This window comes from Hipposideros armiger, unplaced genomic scaffold (assembly GCF_001890085.2).
Source record: "Hipposideros armiger isolate ML-2016 unplaced genomic scaffold, ASM189008v1 scaffold_180, whole genome shotgun sequence".
In the NCBI taxonomy this organism is placed as follows: Eukaryota; Metazoa; Chordata; class Mammalia; order Chiroptera; family Hipposideridae; genus Hipposideros; species Hipposideros armiger.
The window spans coordinates 287,664-303,607 of NW_017731530.1; the positions used below are offsets into that span (position 1 = coordinate 287,664).

The 15,944-nt window shown below is 35.0% G+C and overlaps 1 protein-coding gene across 1 annotated transcript in view; it reads right to left on the reverse strand.

Annotated features, from left to right (window-relative positions):
* Positions 1–15,944, reverse strand: part of UBE3D (ubiquitin protein ligase E3D) — a 139,946-nt gene that overhangs the window by 90,769 nt on the left and 33,233 nt on the right. Inside the window, exons 7-9 of the mRNA XM_019652468.1 lie at positions 12,008–12,077; positions 10,931–11,039; positions 8,944–9,107 (exon numbers count right to left, since the gene is read on the reverse strand). Coding sequence (XP_019508013.1) covers positions 8,944–9,107; positions 10,931–11,039; positions 12,008–12,077 — 343 coding nt within the window. The remainder of the gene's footprint in view (positions 1–8,943; positions 9,108–10,930; positions 11,040–12,007; positions 12,078–15,944) is intronic.

The window sequence follows — 15,944 nt, forward strand, 5'->3', positions numbered from 1 at the left end:
TGAAGGATGGTAACCACAGCACTTCCCACAGAGATGTTATGGGGATTAAATGATACAGTGTATTAAAAAGCTTCGCACAAGTCTGATGCATAATAAAAGCTCAATCAGTGAAAGTTAACATTATTATTAGATTACTAAAACCATAATATTGATCCTTAAAGACTTTAAAGAGAAGGGGGTTTATATGAAGCTTCAAAACAGAAGGGCACATAAATGCACAGAAAACACAAAAATATTACCCCAAGGAAAAGAAAGTGGGAATGGCAGGCTACACTGTTTATATAAGCCTTATTTCAATTCAGAGACACCTCTATTCAGAAAACGCAATTATATCTCACTCTTGCCTTTGGCTTCAATTATGACCAATATACAGATGACTCACAAATTTATAAATGCAACCCAAATTTTTCATCTGAACTCCAAGTCTATATATTAACTTTCTATTTGCTACTTTCTCTTGAATGGCTCAAACCTACCTCAAACTCAACATGCATAAATCCGAACCTCATGATTTTCTCTCAAAAATTCATTGTTTTCCCTTGTTATTTATCCCAGTAAGTAGTGGTTCATTCCCAAAATACAATCAATCACCAAATATTGCAATATTACTTACTACATATCTCTCAACTCTATCTCAGCTACCATCACCTGCTATAATATTTCTCTTAGGCTTCGGCAAGGGCTTCCGATCTGATCTACCATATCCAACTGTTCTCTAGATGGTTTCCAGAATAATTTTCTGAAGCATAAATTAAACCATCTAACCCTTCTCTCTAAATAAAACCTGTAATAGATTCTTATTGTTCATAGGATAAACACAAAGACAAAGCTCTTTAAAATGCCCTTTAGGATCCTCAGTTGGTCTGGCTCCTCCCTACCCTATCCCTGTTTCTCACTTTCTCCAGTAAAGCTACTTTGGACTTTGGCCTTTTCCCCACTCACTGTGGTCTCTCCCACCTGGGGTCCTTTTGCACTGCTTGCCCCCTTGCCTCCAGACTCTTCACACAGTTAACTCTTTCTCATCCTTCAGACAGCAGTCAAGCCTCAGCTCTTCCTGGAATCGTCTCCTGACCTGGTTGGTCTCCCTATGATTTGCTCTCACAGGACCATGAAACTCTCTTTCATAGCACTATCAGGTTGCAATTTTACATTTATTTGTCCTTCCCACTAGACTCTAATAAGGCCTATGATGCAAGACATCAGGTCTCTTTTGCTCAATATTGTATTCACAGAACCTAGCAAAGTATCATGCATTTAATAAGTATTGTATTTGTTGAATAAATGAATGAATACCTTCAAAACCTGAGGCTGAAAATTTTTGTTTCATGTCCAGATTCAATGGATTCTTGAAATCCAGTCTCTCTTGTCCAGTGCCACTGAAAATGCCTTCTTCCCATTACATCTAAATTGCCTAAAACAGCCTTGTAGGAGAAACCCCTAGCTCTAGCGTGTCTCCATTCACCCTATCTATGTAAACCTGACAGGTTGCTGGGGCAACATCTTCTCATGGGCAATCAAGATGGTAATAGCAAAGGGGATCAAGTTAAAAAAGAGACTGCACAAGGAAAGAGATGCTTGAAACCATTCCATTTGAGGATGTTTAGCTTGCAAAAGAGAAAATCTAGGAGCAGGTGTCAGGTTATTTGAATAATTGAACACTGCCATGTTCAAGAATCAGCCGATTAATTTTTGGTAGCTCTGGGTGAGAGTTTCCAGGAGGCAGATTTTAGCTCAATGAAAAGAAGACCATTCTTGCAATTAGAACCATCTCACTGTGGTCGATGCTTTAAGTAGTAACTTTGCTGTGACCCAGTGAATTCAAGCACAGTCTGGTGAAATGCTTAGCAGAGAACAGTTCTCCAATTTTTTAAAAAATCAGCTGTGGAACCCTTTCTTCAAGCAAAAGCTTTTGAGGAGAGCCTAATATGATAAACAGATACATGGGAACATCTCTGTAGGTAGATGACTGCTCCCCCCATTCCAACCCCTTTTCAAGTCGCACACCACTCCATCATCAGCAGCCCACTCCCAGGCATCTACTACATAAAAACATGCAGGATTTCCCTACCCAGCCCTTTTCAGCTTTTACTGGGGGGGGGGGGGGTGTAGAGGGGAGTATTTCCTACCTTTTTTCCATTTTCTTTGATTCAGCAAAGAATACTCTTTTCCATGAAACTCTGTTCCTCAGCATGTATGTAGATTTTGGTCTTTTGAAAGAATTTTGTGTGTGCACATTTATCATGTTGCCTTAACTTTACTGTATTTCCCTTTAGGGTAGAAATCTTTGTTCTTCTGCTTTGGGGTCACATATAATACCAAATACAGTAGGAGGTAATAAAAAAGAGAAAAACCCAAACTGCTGTGATATAAAAGGTTAAGACAACTACTTTAGGTCTCACTCATAAAAACACCTGACACATGATTAGGGAACACACAAAATCGATGAAACAATTTCATATATACACCCCCCTTCCTTCTTTCATCTGATCCCTGGCCCCTCCCCGCTTTTACCCTCACAGGTCATGGCTATACTTGTCTCACATTTGTATTTCAGAAGGAGGAAATCAGATCCCCCAAGAATGTAATCTCAAAAGATGAGTTGCTTTTCACAGAAAACCTGCTTTGACTGGAATCTATAGGGAAAAAGCTTACATTTTTTTATGTCATGGTCTTACTTCCTCTATCTTTAATGATTATAAATGAATTCATGGATAGTACAGGAATTCCAAATACAATAAGTTTGAATTTAGGCCACTGTGCTTACACAGTCCACTCAAAGGAGGGATTTGTACCAATTATTAACGAAAGAAGTGTGTGTCCAACTTGCTTCATAATGAAGAATGGTCTCGAGATGAATAAGTCTTGGTAATAATATGGTACCGGCTGACAAATGTGTGAAAAGTGCTTTCCAAGGAAGCATTTACATTTCCCAGAGGTATCTAATTATGTTCCTGTATTTTTAGATGAATTCCCTTTCAATGGATTCCTGTTCTAAGAAGCTAAGGCAATGGACTGCTGAAAAAAACCACACTGTACCATTAAATTCTGATCTATTAGATCAGACATGGACATACTATAAATCAGAAGTTTCTGCCACTGATGTTCCATGTTAAGATGCATAAATATTCTCTAAATATAGTACATGGCAAGCAGTACACTTTAGGGAGTGATCAAAATGCCGACACATTCTAAACTCTAGGGAAATTGCTCTTGAGGAAGAATAGGCATTTATAGTAACATTTCAGATCTCCTAGAATTTTATGGTGAGGGACTACATGATAAAAAAGCTCTGAATTTGGAATCATAGCAACCTGGCTCCAATTCTGGCTCTATCACCAACTAACAAACTGATTATACTTATTTCTCTTATTGTTCCTCTGTTCCTCACTTATAAAATATAAGATTTGGATATTCGTATAGGAAATTTGAGTTTATTGTATTCTGCAAAGTAAATGTCCCTAATTGGAGTGCACGGACAATGTCACCCTGTGATTCCTTTATGGGGAAGTAGAAGACACTTCCTTGAGATGGTTTAATAAAGTGTTCTTTAGGGGTTTCTGACACTTACTATTTCATTCATTCATTTGCATATTCATTCATTCAAGCAACATATTCACACACTATCAAAATAAGTTAACATGAAGCATTTTAGCAAATTATGCAGTTATCAAATAACAAGTCTTGGATATTCTGCTGGATATAAGATTAGCATAAATTAACATTTGGTTTGTTTTATGCTTTTATTAATCAAAAGAACAAATTCCTCTAACTCACCTCAAAACTACCTACTTTTATTTCCAAATTACTTCAGGCAATGAGTCTCTATCTCACCAGGTACAGAGCATCAAAATCAAGAAGAGTTTGGCAATGATTTCTTGGATTTCACACCAAATACCATTTCCAGAAAGTTGTGGGCTATGACACCCAGAGGGAAAAGATAGACATAGCTTGATTTTAGGAGATAATGTAGAACAGGGTTCCTCCACTTTGGCATTACTGGCATTTTGGGCTGTATAATTCGTTGTTGTAGGGGGCTCTCGGATGCATTTACGATGTTTCAGAGCACTCCTGGCTCTACCTCCTAGATGCCAGTAACCCTCCCACCCCACCCATGCCAAGCTGTGACAACCAAAAATGTCTCCAAACATTGTCAATGTTCCCTGAGGCGAAAATTACTCCCATCTAGAGAATATGAGGCCACAGGTGAACTGATGAATTAGCAGAATTAAACTGCGGAAGTTAGAGTCCGAAGCTAATAGGTTAATATTTAGTATCTAAACTCTGATATGCAAACTAAAGAATGTGAGTTGTAGGATGTTTGTAGGCAAAAGGAGGGGGATAAAAAAAATAGACTTCAAAATGTTAAGAGACATGTGTTGTGTGTGTATTGCTAGAAAGAAAGAACATTCTAAAAATATTACCTGCCACTTTTTTGTGTGTGCTCAAGGAAATAAAACCAGAGTTACATTTGTGATTTTCCTCTTTTAGACTGCCATCTGGTAATCCATACTTCCGCTAGAATAAAAATTCTAGCTAATTGGACTAAAATAATTAATGCACCACCCCATGTGCCAAAAATATGCCAGGGAGTTTACAGTTTGGTTTGCTCAGTCATGCCTAAAAAGAATGAAACTAATGTCCTTAAAAGACAAAAGTAAATAATTCACATGATACTTACACAATTTGGTGAAATTCCCTTCCTACATTTGGGGGACACAGAGTCAAACAATAGCAGCAAGAAAAGCACAACAAAAAGTAGTTACATAAAACAGGCACACTGAAGTAATCAAACTCACTTACTGCACCTCAACTCATCCCCAAGACATAAAGAGTTAAAAAAAAAAAGTTCACTAATCACATAGAGCAAAACACAACCTACAATAGTCATCATATTTCCGGTGTCAGTAGGGATTTGTTAATAATGAATACAAGGTTCAACTCCATAGCTAAATCTACTGCCACTTCCTTTTTCTTAATACCCGAAACTTGTCAAAAGACAAACTGGCACATCCAGACTAGTATATCCTTTGAGTTCTCTTTCACTAATCCATAAAGGCAGGTTACGGTAACGAAAACCTACAGTTATCAATAGATGAACAATAATTATTGAATACGAAGATAAACAGAAAACCATGTACCATTCATGCAACACATGTTTTATTAAACGTAAACATACGATGTATTTTTCGAGTACTTCTGTAAGAACTCACCTAGATGTAGTAATGAGCAGACAGGCAAGTCCTGGCTTACATGGAATTTACATCCTAGTGTAGGAATTCTAGTGAAATCATCAAACATTTGGGAAAAGCAACATCATGAAGTACCAAACACAAAATCTCTTTTCAAAAAGAAGAAGTAACATCCAGGAAAAAGAGTCAATAAAGAAAAAAAAAAAGACTTTAAGTGTAATTACTATTCTCATAGATATTGAGAGAATATTACAAGAATATTGTAAGATAAGAACAGGTTATGACATAGAGATAATTTTGAATAAACACTTATTTAGATTCATCTGTATGAAATCTTGGAAAACTAAAGATAAAGAGAAAATCCTAAAAGCTTTCAGAGAGATAAAATAGGTATAAAAGATTCTCAGACGTTCACGGATTGACTACAGTTGAAATTTTAAAAAACTGTTAGAGCATATTCTTCAATTCAAACAATGAAACAAAAAATATTGACTAAAAAATAAATTACAGAAAATACACACATTATTATTTATATGTATTTTTAAAACATTAAGCAATATTATTATGGAAATAGACTTATACATTAAAAATATAAAAAACATTTATGGTCATAATGCATGAATGTAAGTAAGAGGTAAGCAAATGAGGTAGGGCTTTGACTTAATATTTCCTTACGAAGAAACAACCACCATCATTAGAATCACAGATGATCTCAACATAGGGGAGCTAGCATGTGAGGGAGGAAGCAAGACAAGAAATGTGAAACCTTCTTAAGAGTCTTTTCTTGTTCTAGTGAAGAGGATGGATGCTAATTAAATCTAGATATCGATAGTAAAAGAATAAGTTTAAGTATGTGTTAAAAATGTAAGGTTAGGGACGGCTGAGTGGCGCGTTGGTTAAGAGCTGGCTTGGGATGCCAGAGGGCCCCGGTTCAGATCCCATATATGAGGGCCAGTGACACTGCCCTCTACAGCTAAGATGCTGAACAACAGCTCAACCTGGAGCTGGGCTGCTGTGAGTCTCTGGCGACGGCATAGGCTGCAGCCCCTGTGGCAGTGGGTTGCCATGGGCTACCGTGTGTAGCCAGCAGCCACCATGAGCGGCAAGCAACCGGCCGTCCAGAAGCCGGCGACTGATCTGCCTCGCCCGGGAAGAGCGCAATGATGGTGCCAACTTGGGCCAGTGAAGCAACATCCTCCACAACTAGACTGAAGAACCAAAGGACAGCAACTTGTCTGTTCCCCTTCCCCCAATTCCCTAGCACTGTTCCCATTCCCCCAATACCCCAATAAAAATCTTAAAAAAAAAATAAATTTAAGGTTAAAAGGCCAGCTGAGTGGCTCAGTTGGTTAAGAGCTCGCTCAAGAGTGTGAGCTCTGAGCAACAGGGTCACCAGTTCGATTCACAGCCCAAGCTGAGCTGCCGCTGAGCTGCCAACAGGTGGCAGGATGGCTCAGCTAATAAAAAAAAAAAAATTTAAGGTTAATGACTAAAAATCATTTTGAAATAGGTAATTTTTACTTCCAAATCATCAAAGGAAAGAAACGACACAGAGAGAAGGCAACCAATGTAAAAGATAGCAGAATAAGTGCAACTAAATCAATACATGTGAATTAATTTAATTAACTATTAAAATAAGTTGTCAATTGGAGTTTTAAAATATTCCAACTGCATGCAGTTTACAAGGTATATGGTAACAAGACACAGAACTAAGATAAAATAACAAATGGCAGCTGAAAATAAAGAAATAGAAATAGATATAACAAATGAACAATTAAAATAAGAAAATAAATATAGCAATATTAATATCAAGCAAATTAGAATTAAAGGAAAATATCACCAAATGGAAGGAGAGCTAAATCTCTTATTGATAAAATATGTAATTAGTCAAGTTGTCATGTCACAAATCTTAATGTACCTAGTGATATAGCTTCAAAATACATAATGTAAAAACTCATACCAAAACGAGAAGAAAATTACTTTTCCATAAGCATACTGTGATATTTAACACACCATTCTCAAAAATCCACATCTCAAACAAATAAAAAAGGTGAATATAAAAGGTTTTAATAAACAGGACTATATAAATCTACATATACAAAGGTATACACACACATATACATGCACACTAGCAACTGAGAATATAACAAATTAACAGGTTAAAAGCTGACTATCAGAACACATACGCGCGCACACACACACATACACACACACAAAAAGCTCAACGAAGTCCCCAAAGCATCAAATAAGCTACATTGTCTGATCATGCCTCAATAAAACACAAGGATAGTCAAGTAAACATTTCATTTAGATTGGCATCAGATGGGCAAACATCTAAATGGCCGTTTGGGTAAGGGTGCAGGGAAATGGACATGTACAGAATCTTCAGGAGGGAATATACATTTGTAATGCTTCTTTTGTAAAACAATTTGATATTATCTATCAAAATTTTAAATATCATACTCTGACTCAACAATTCTACTTCTAGAAATCCTTCTTACAAAAACAGTACACATACTCACAAAACAAATGTACAACAATATATAGTGCAACACTACTTACGGCAGTGAAAAAGCGGCAACGCAAATACCTACCAAGAGTACAATGGTGAAATTACTTATATTACTTCCATTTCGTCAAATGCCAAGCACTGACATGGAAAGAACCTCCAAGGCAGTATTTTTTTTTTAAGTGTAAAAAACATACATGTATCATTCAAATTATGTTAAAACGCAAGGTAACAAACAGAAAAGGAGTGGAAGAGTACACAACATACTTTTTACTTCTGGAGTGGAAAATGATGGAGAACTCCCATATTTTACTTTATGTGTGTCTCTACTGTCTGAATATTTTATGATTTATAGTGCTTGCATAATACAAAAAAGAAAAGACAAGCAATTATTTAATAATTTTTCTTATTTACTTCCCAGAAAAAGGCTGGGATCTTTCTGTTCTTAGGACGAATTTGAACACATTTAAGAGTATAGGACAAGCACAGACTTCCAATCTGTTCAAATAAGAACACTTTCCGTCTCCTCCGCCGGGAATGCTCTTCCCGCTGCTATGGCCTCCTTTAAGTTTTCCAGTTAAACAGCATTCTATCTGAGAAATCTTCCTAAGACTTTTCCATATAAAACGACTACCTCTTATACCCATCCCACCACTCTCGGACTACCTCACCTAGCTTTATATTTCATTCGAGTAATTTAACACCTGTGTTAGTGTGCTTATCTCTAATTGGGGGTGAGAACAGTGCCTACCCCACAGGGGTATTGTTAGGCTTAAATGAGCTAGAAGCCCTTAGATGAGTGCTGGGCTCACCGTAAGAGCCACTTTAGGCTTCGATTTTTTTGTCTGTTTTGTTTATGGTCTGCCTTCCCCCTATTAGAATGACAGCGTCAGGAGGCACGGACTGTGTTTTGTTTACTATTGTATCAGGCATGCCTGGAAAGCGACTATCAGTAAACGTTCAGAACGTGGAAGCCTGACTTAGTACTGCAGCCATATGTACAGACAGCTGAGATCACAAGAAAAAGACCAATTGTTTTCAGTAAAAGCAAGCTTTCTGCACATTAGCATGAGTCATCTGTCATACTTCAACCTACTTTGAAAGTATAACACTTAGCAATGTGACTCCTAGAAGCTTCAAGTATGGAAGCGGTACATACAGTACCATTTAATTAATTTTTTAACACCAACGTGGCAACAGAAACTAAAACATAATGTGGAATGAGTAAACAGAAGCACAACTTACTTTGCATTCCTGCTTGGGATGCATGGCTGGTAGAGGACCTTGACAGCATTCCAAGCAGAACTGGAATCCGCCTTCAATGTGTCTTCCAACAGGGGAAACTTTGTGATACTTTTGGAACTTCCCAAAGATTCAATCACCAAACTGTCTGAGTTTAAAAGCCAGAGCTAAAGATATGGAGAGAAAAGTCCAAATAAAAGGATATCAACACCCTATCCATATTTCATATCTGTAATTAAAAAAAAATGCCAAACTATAAAAATACCAGAAAAAAACAAAAAGAATCATGTATATAATTATTAAGGACGGTTAAGTTTTTCAAAGCATAACTTTGGTGGAGCAACCGACATGATAAAAGTTTTAAAAAATGAAAATAAGACAACCAACTTGGAGAAATAATTCATATGTAACCAAGTTATTATCTATAATGTATAGCACTCCTATAAATCTTAACAGTTTCTAGAAACAAAAAATAAGAAAATTACAAATCTCCCTAGTACACAAATATCTTTATTGTGGGCATGTTGATCCCAAATTATAACATTCAAACTAAATATTCCATATACTGGTAAAATTACCATTCAGTAGCTTTTGATAGAAATTATATGGACTTGGACTTACAGAAGAATGGGGCTGCCATAATGGATGGCCAGCTACAAAGCCATACCTAATAACAACCTCTATCTCCTTTCTTTTAACTACTTTGTTTATTACCTTTTGAGTTCCTTGAAGGCATTTTTGCTCTATCCTGAGTACCTGGAACAGTGCCTTTCAAATAAAAAAGTGTTCAATATATGTTGACTAGTGAATAAAACAGATAAGTGGCAGAGAAGAGACTTGGGCCCTGATTCTTGGATTTTTGCAGAAAATTCTTTTCTGCAGCACATTATTTTAAATGGAAACAGTGTAACAGTAGATGCTTGTGATACATGTAGGGGATGATTCTGCTTATTGCAAGAGCCTCTTCTCCAAAACTTGGCTCTACTTCTCAAACATCAAAGCGTTGATACCTGCCCTCCCATGTTCACTGCAGCACTATTTGCAAAAACCAACATGTACAAACAACCTGAATGCGGATGAATAAAGAAAATGTGGCACATATATACAATTAAATATTATCTTAAAAAAGAAGGAAATCGTGTAATATGTGAAAATACGGATAAACCTTGAGGGCATTACACTGACTGAAACATGCCAGAAACAGGAGGATACACACTGTATAGATTCCACTTATATGAGGAATCTAAACTAGTCTAACTCACAAAAGTAGAGAATAGAATGGTGGTAGCCAGAGGCTGGGGAGAGGGAGAAATGAGGAGTTGCTAATCAAAGGGTATAAAGTTTCAGGTGGGCAAAATGAATACATTCTGGACATCTGCTGTGCAACTTTGTGCCTATAATTAACAGTACTGTTAATTAAAAATCTGTGAAGAGGGTAGCTCTTAAGTGTTCTTACCACAAAACAAATAAACAAACAAAAAGAAACATGTATAAGAGTATCGAACAGAAAAAAAAAAAGGTGAGAGACAGAACTGTGTTATACTAACCAAGAAATGCCATTAAAAACTGAGAGTGGAAAACTTTATTTTGTGGTATGAGTTTCTAAAGAGCAGGAATCAGGTTTTATTTCTCTCTATATCCCTAATATTTAGCACATGAAGGTACTCGATCATTTGTTATTAAGTAAAGAGAGTTTGATTTGTGAATTAAACTGCTATTAAAAATTCATTTTTTTACTATTATTTTATTCTTTTTTAATTTTATTAAATTTATTGGGGTGACATTGGTTAGTAAAATCATAGAGGTTTTAAGTGTATAATTCTATAATACATCATCTGTATATTGCATTGTGTATTCAGCACCCAAAGTCAAATTTTTGATCAATTATTTTCTAGACCTGAGAATTAGGGAAAAAGAACAACAAAAACTAAAGAATTTCAGAGACTCTGGATTGCTCGGCTACAAAAAGCAAGGTGAAATAATTTCTTACCAAGACGTATGCTTTGCCGTCGTGACCTTGAATACTGAATCTAAAAGTGCTTCTAGCAGAGGAGAGTTCCACCAGACACTGGGCGATAATACTCTGTACAAACTGAGACCTGTTTGAACAGAAATCAATTTTCACAATGTGCCTCTCATAATAACTCTAACTGGCAAGATGAGCCAAAAATACTCACAGTGTAACTAAAAGGCAGAGGCATGTGCATGCTAGACTTTTCTATATGCTATCCATTCCTTCACAATCTGCGCTAATGCAATCAATATATTTTAATGTAATTGTGTTTGCTCTAGTCTTCTTATATCCTATTCTCCAATCCTTAATACATTTTCCATCCTACACCTAACTATTCCCTGCTACTGAATAAAAAATACTATGTTAGATAAGTCAATATTCCATTTGTACTTTAGCACCTTAAACAGTGAATAGCTAAGTTAAAAGAGGTGAGAAATCTCCTCCCAAACATTAGACAATATTATCTACCATATTTTCCATTTGGATCCTCTCAAAGTGTCAGATCTGAGAAACATAACAAAGGTCTTTATAGGAGGATAAAGTTCAAGGTTATGTGTAGATTACCATAATTTTTAGACATCAATAAGTGAAATGAAATAAAAACATACGAATATTATAGCTAACTTCTTGTAAACTAAAAAGAGTCAAAGAAAAGAAAAACTAATGGATTTAGTGGCTAAGCACCATTTTTTTAAAACACAGGAGTCATGTGAAAACTGATCCATGTTTCAAATTTTAAATTAGTCAAATTAAAACCAGAAATAATTGTTCAAAAACCTATTGATGATTAGGTATAAGACCTTGAATATCTGGCACATAGAAAGCACAAAAACCTTTCAGAATTAGATGTATAGTATATATGAGCACATTTGTCTATACCATTATGTAAGCAAACCATAAATAAATCCTGAAGTCTTTTACGTGTGTAGTTTGGTTCAACTAACCTTGCCAAACAAAGAGAGGTATAAATAAAAATAAATTCCCAAATAACAAACTGTACCTATTTTTTCCTACATTTGAAATTACAGAATAAACTTAATGTGCTATTTGTACCTTGGTATGATGGGAAAATTTCTCTCAGATGGCTGAATCATTATCTCTGTCATATAAAACTTAACAATTTCTAGAAACAAACAAACAAAAAATTACAAATCTCCCCAATACACTAATATTTTTATTGTGGGCATGTTGATCCCAAATTATAACATTCAAACTAAATATTACATATACTGGTAAAATTAGCATTCAGTAAAACTTTTTAAAAATGACCTTGTTTAAGAAGACAAAGCATTGATGATTACAAGGAGACAGCCCTGAGACTTAGACAGCTTGATGTGATTTCAGAAGAGCCTGCCCCACATGAATCTGGTGCAGTAAGACTCTGCTCACACATACAGAAGGTTAGAAAATTTAGTCACATCACAGCTATAGCTCACTTATTCAGAAATTAGTCATTTGATTTCCTTATTTCAATAAGTAGCCACAAACCTAGAAGTCACTGAAAAATGCTTTTTAATCATAGCATCTCAAAGCCCTTACACAGATGCTGTGAACCTCATATTCGTATTTACCCAGAATTTCACTGAAATTACAAATGTATAATTCCCACCAAATTTGGTAATCTGATTACTTACTTTACAGAAAACTTTAAGTAGTGAACTAAATATCTAATAGAAAGAAATATAAATGCAATCAATTTGAGTTTTTACAAAATACATGAAAAGTGTTTGCTTTCACTAATAATGGAGGAAATGCAAATTAAAATGAGGTATTTTTTCGCATCAGGCAAATGAAATAATTTTAATGATAAGGTGCAACTCTGATGAAGACATGGAGAAATGGATACACATTCACATACTGCAGTCAGAATTGAAAATGAGAATAGATTCATGAAAAGCTACCTGGTGGGACAGCCGAGTGGCTCAGTTGGTTAAGAGGTCGCTCATGAATTTGAGCTCTGAGCAACAGCGGTTCGATGCCCAGCTTGCTGAGCTGCCAACAGGTGGCAGGATGGCTCAGCTTAAAAAAAAGAAAAGAAAAGAAAAGCTACCTGGCAAAGTTCTTAAAAGTATGTATATAGTTTGACGCCATAAACACCTAAGAGTTTACCTCAAAGAAATACTCATAGATATCTGCAGAAATTGATCTATAAAGACACTCATAAAAATATTAATAGGAAAATACTGAAAACAAATTAAATGTCTAAAAACTGAAGATGACTGGGTTAAATAAACAATTATACATTTAGGGAAGAAAATTCTAGGCAGTCATTAAAATAGTGTACAAAATAATTTTTAATTGTTTTAATAAAATGGAAAGTTGTTCCTAATATTTTCTGAAAATGTTTTCAATTGCTCGATATAACCTAGAGAAATAGGCAAAAAAAATAAAATCAATAGTTTAACAGGTTATTATATATCTAGAGCCATAACAAATATATTTATTTCTCCTTGATCAATTTTCATTTTACTATTTTGAAGTCATGCTATTAGATGCAGAATTGAACCATTTAACATTATGAAGTATCCTTTTTATGCCAGCTGTTAAAATATAATTTAATTTCATAATTTTATTCCCACAAGGTATTATTGTTTTATACAGTTAATATTCATTTAGTGTCACCTACATATTTACCAGTTTCTTTATCAATCCTTCTTGTAAAAGATTTTAATAAAATAATTTATCTGGGATTATTTTCTTCCTGATACTGATATACAGGTAGAATTTCTTTTAATAAGAAACCAACTATTAGAGGGGAATTAGCTCAGGTTTTTTTTAGTCAGAAAATATATTTATCCTTGTCTTGATTCTTTCATACCAGGGTATTTTCATCTGAGATAAAATCCTACCTGGGTTGACCTTTGTGCACAATGACACTTGATTCCACTCTCTTTAAAATTCCATTACTGTTGTTCCCTTGAAGGTGATCTGTCATTTTTCTTTGGTTGCTTTTAAGATTTTCTCTTGGTTTTTCATTTTTCTGCAGTATCACTCTGATGTATCTAGCTATGAATTTCTTTTTATTTATCTTACTTGAGCCTCATTTAATTAGAATTCACTGGACTTTTTGAATTGTTGTTTTCATCACTTTTGTAAAATTCTCAGCAATTATTAGTTTAAATATTGCCTATGCTCCATTCTATTTCTCTTTTCCTTCCAGAAGTCTGATTAAACACACGTTAGATCTTCTTGGTGTGTTTTACGTCTCTGACTCTCTCTTCTATATTTTTTGCCTTCCCGTCTCTCTGTGCTGGATTACAGATTTTTCTTCTCATCTAGCTTCTGTTCATTAATTCTTTTCTCCAACTTGTACTGTGCTGTTAAACCACCAAGTTTTAAATTTCAACTATAATACATTTTTATAGAAATTCTATTGTGAATCTTTTCCAAATATGCTTACTGTTATAGTTTCCTTTTCAATATATTCAAACTTGTCTTTATATTGTTAAAAATAGTAAGCATAGCTGTTTTACAGTTTACATCTGACAATTCCAATAACAGAAGTCTGTTTCTAGTCTTTGCTGTTTGGGTTGTTGGAAGTTCTTGTTAGTGAAAATCTAGTTTACTTGTTTGCTTATTTATCTTTGGTTATATGGTGACCACTGCACTTGACAAATTATTTTGGGGAATCACATGAATTTTACAATGAAGGTACTTTCCTCCACAGATGATTGCTTTTGATATTGCCTGGCACATGGTGCTATATCTATTATAAGGCAGATTAACCAAGTTCAAGACTTGAAATTCCCTAAAGACCCAAAGGATTGATACCTGTCTATAACTCCATTGGGCTGGTCCACTTCTGATTCACTATGAGGCTATGGTCCTTTAGGATCTCATATGGTTGTGCAGACAATCACCTGCTAGGTTCTCATCTTGTGTACCCTTTGATTTCTGTTCTTATTTATCAAATCAATCTACATAAAGGCTATAATTTTAGAGAATTCGAAAATCATACTTTTTACACTAACCTCTTTTGAGTTTGCTTTTGTGGTAATTTACCCACATATTTTCCATTTACCTTGCTCGTCATTCCTTCTGTGGATTACATTTATCATTTGATAGCTCCCGCTTTGGCCTGAAGAACTTCCTTTAGCATTTTTTGCAGAGAAGGTTTGCTAGTACCGTATTCTTTCCATCTATTCATATAAAAATATCTTTATTTTGCCTTGATTTTTAAAGGACAGTTTTGCTGGATATAGGATTATTAGTTGGCAGGTATTCCCCCCAACCCATTCAGCATTTGAATATCTCATTTTAGTGTCTTCTGCCTGTCATTATTTCTATAAGAAGTTGGTCTAATTGTATCATGAAATGCCTATATGTGATGTTTCCTCTCTTGCTACTTTCAAGATTCTCTTTTCACCTTGGGTTTTTATCAGTTTATCTAAAATGTGCCTGGGTAGTGCTCTTTGTGTTTATCCTACTTGAGATTCATTGCAATTCTAGAATCTGAAAGTTAATATTTTTCACCAAATTTGCTAAGATTTCAGCCATTTTCTTCTATGTATTTTTTTTTCCTGATGCTTTTTTTCCCTCCTCACTTTCTGAGACTCCAATTACACATAAATTGAAACACAATATTGTCCCACAAATCTCTGAGGTTCTGTTCATTTTTCTTCAGACTTTTTCTCTCTGTTTTTGGATTGGTTAATTTCCATTAATCTATCTTTAGGTTCAATGATTTTATTCCTTCTGTCATCTCAAATATGTGGTTTAGCTAATCTAGTGAATTTTTCTTTAATTACTGTACTTTTCAGCTCTATAATTATCAATTGATTCTTTCTTTGAAGTTTCTAATTTGTTGAGATTTGCTATTAGTTCACTCAAGAGATTTTTACAAATTCTTTGCCATATTCATAAGAGCTGTTCAACAGCTTTGTCTGCTAAATCTAGCATTGTGCTTACTCAGCATCTGTTTATTGAGTGCTGTTTTTTCTTTTAGTATGAATCACTATTTTCTGTCTCTTTGCATGTCTAATAATTTCTA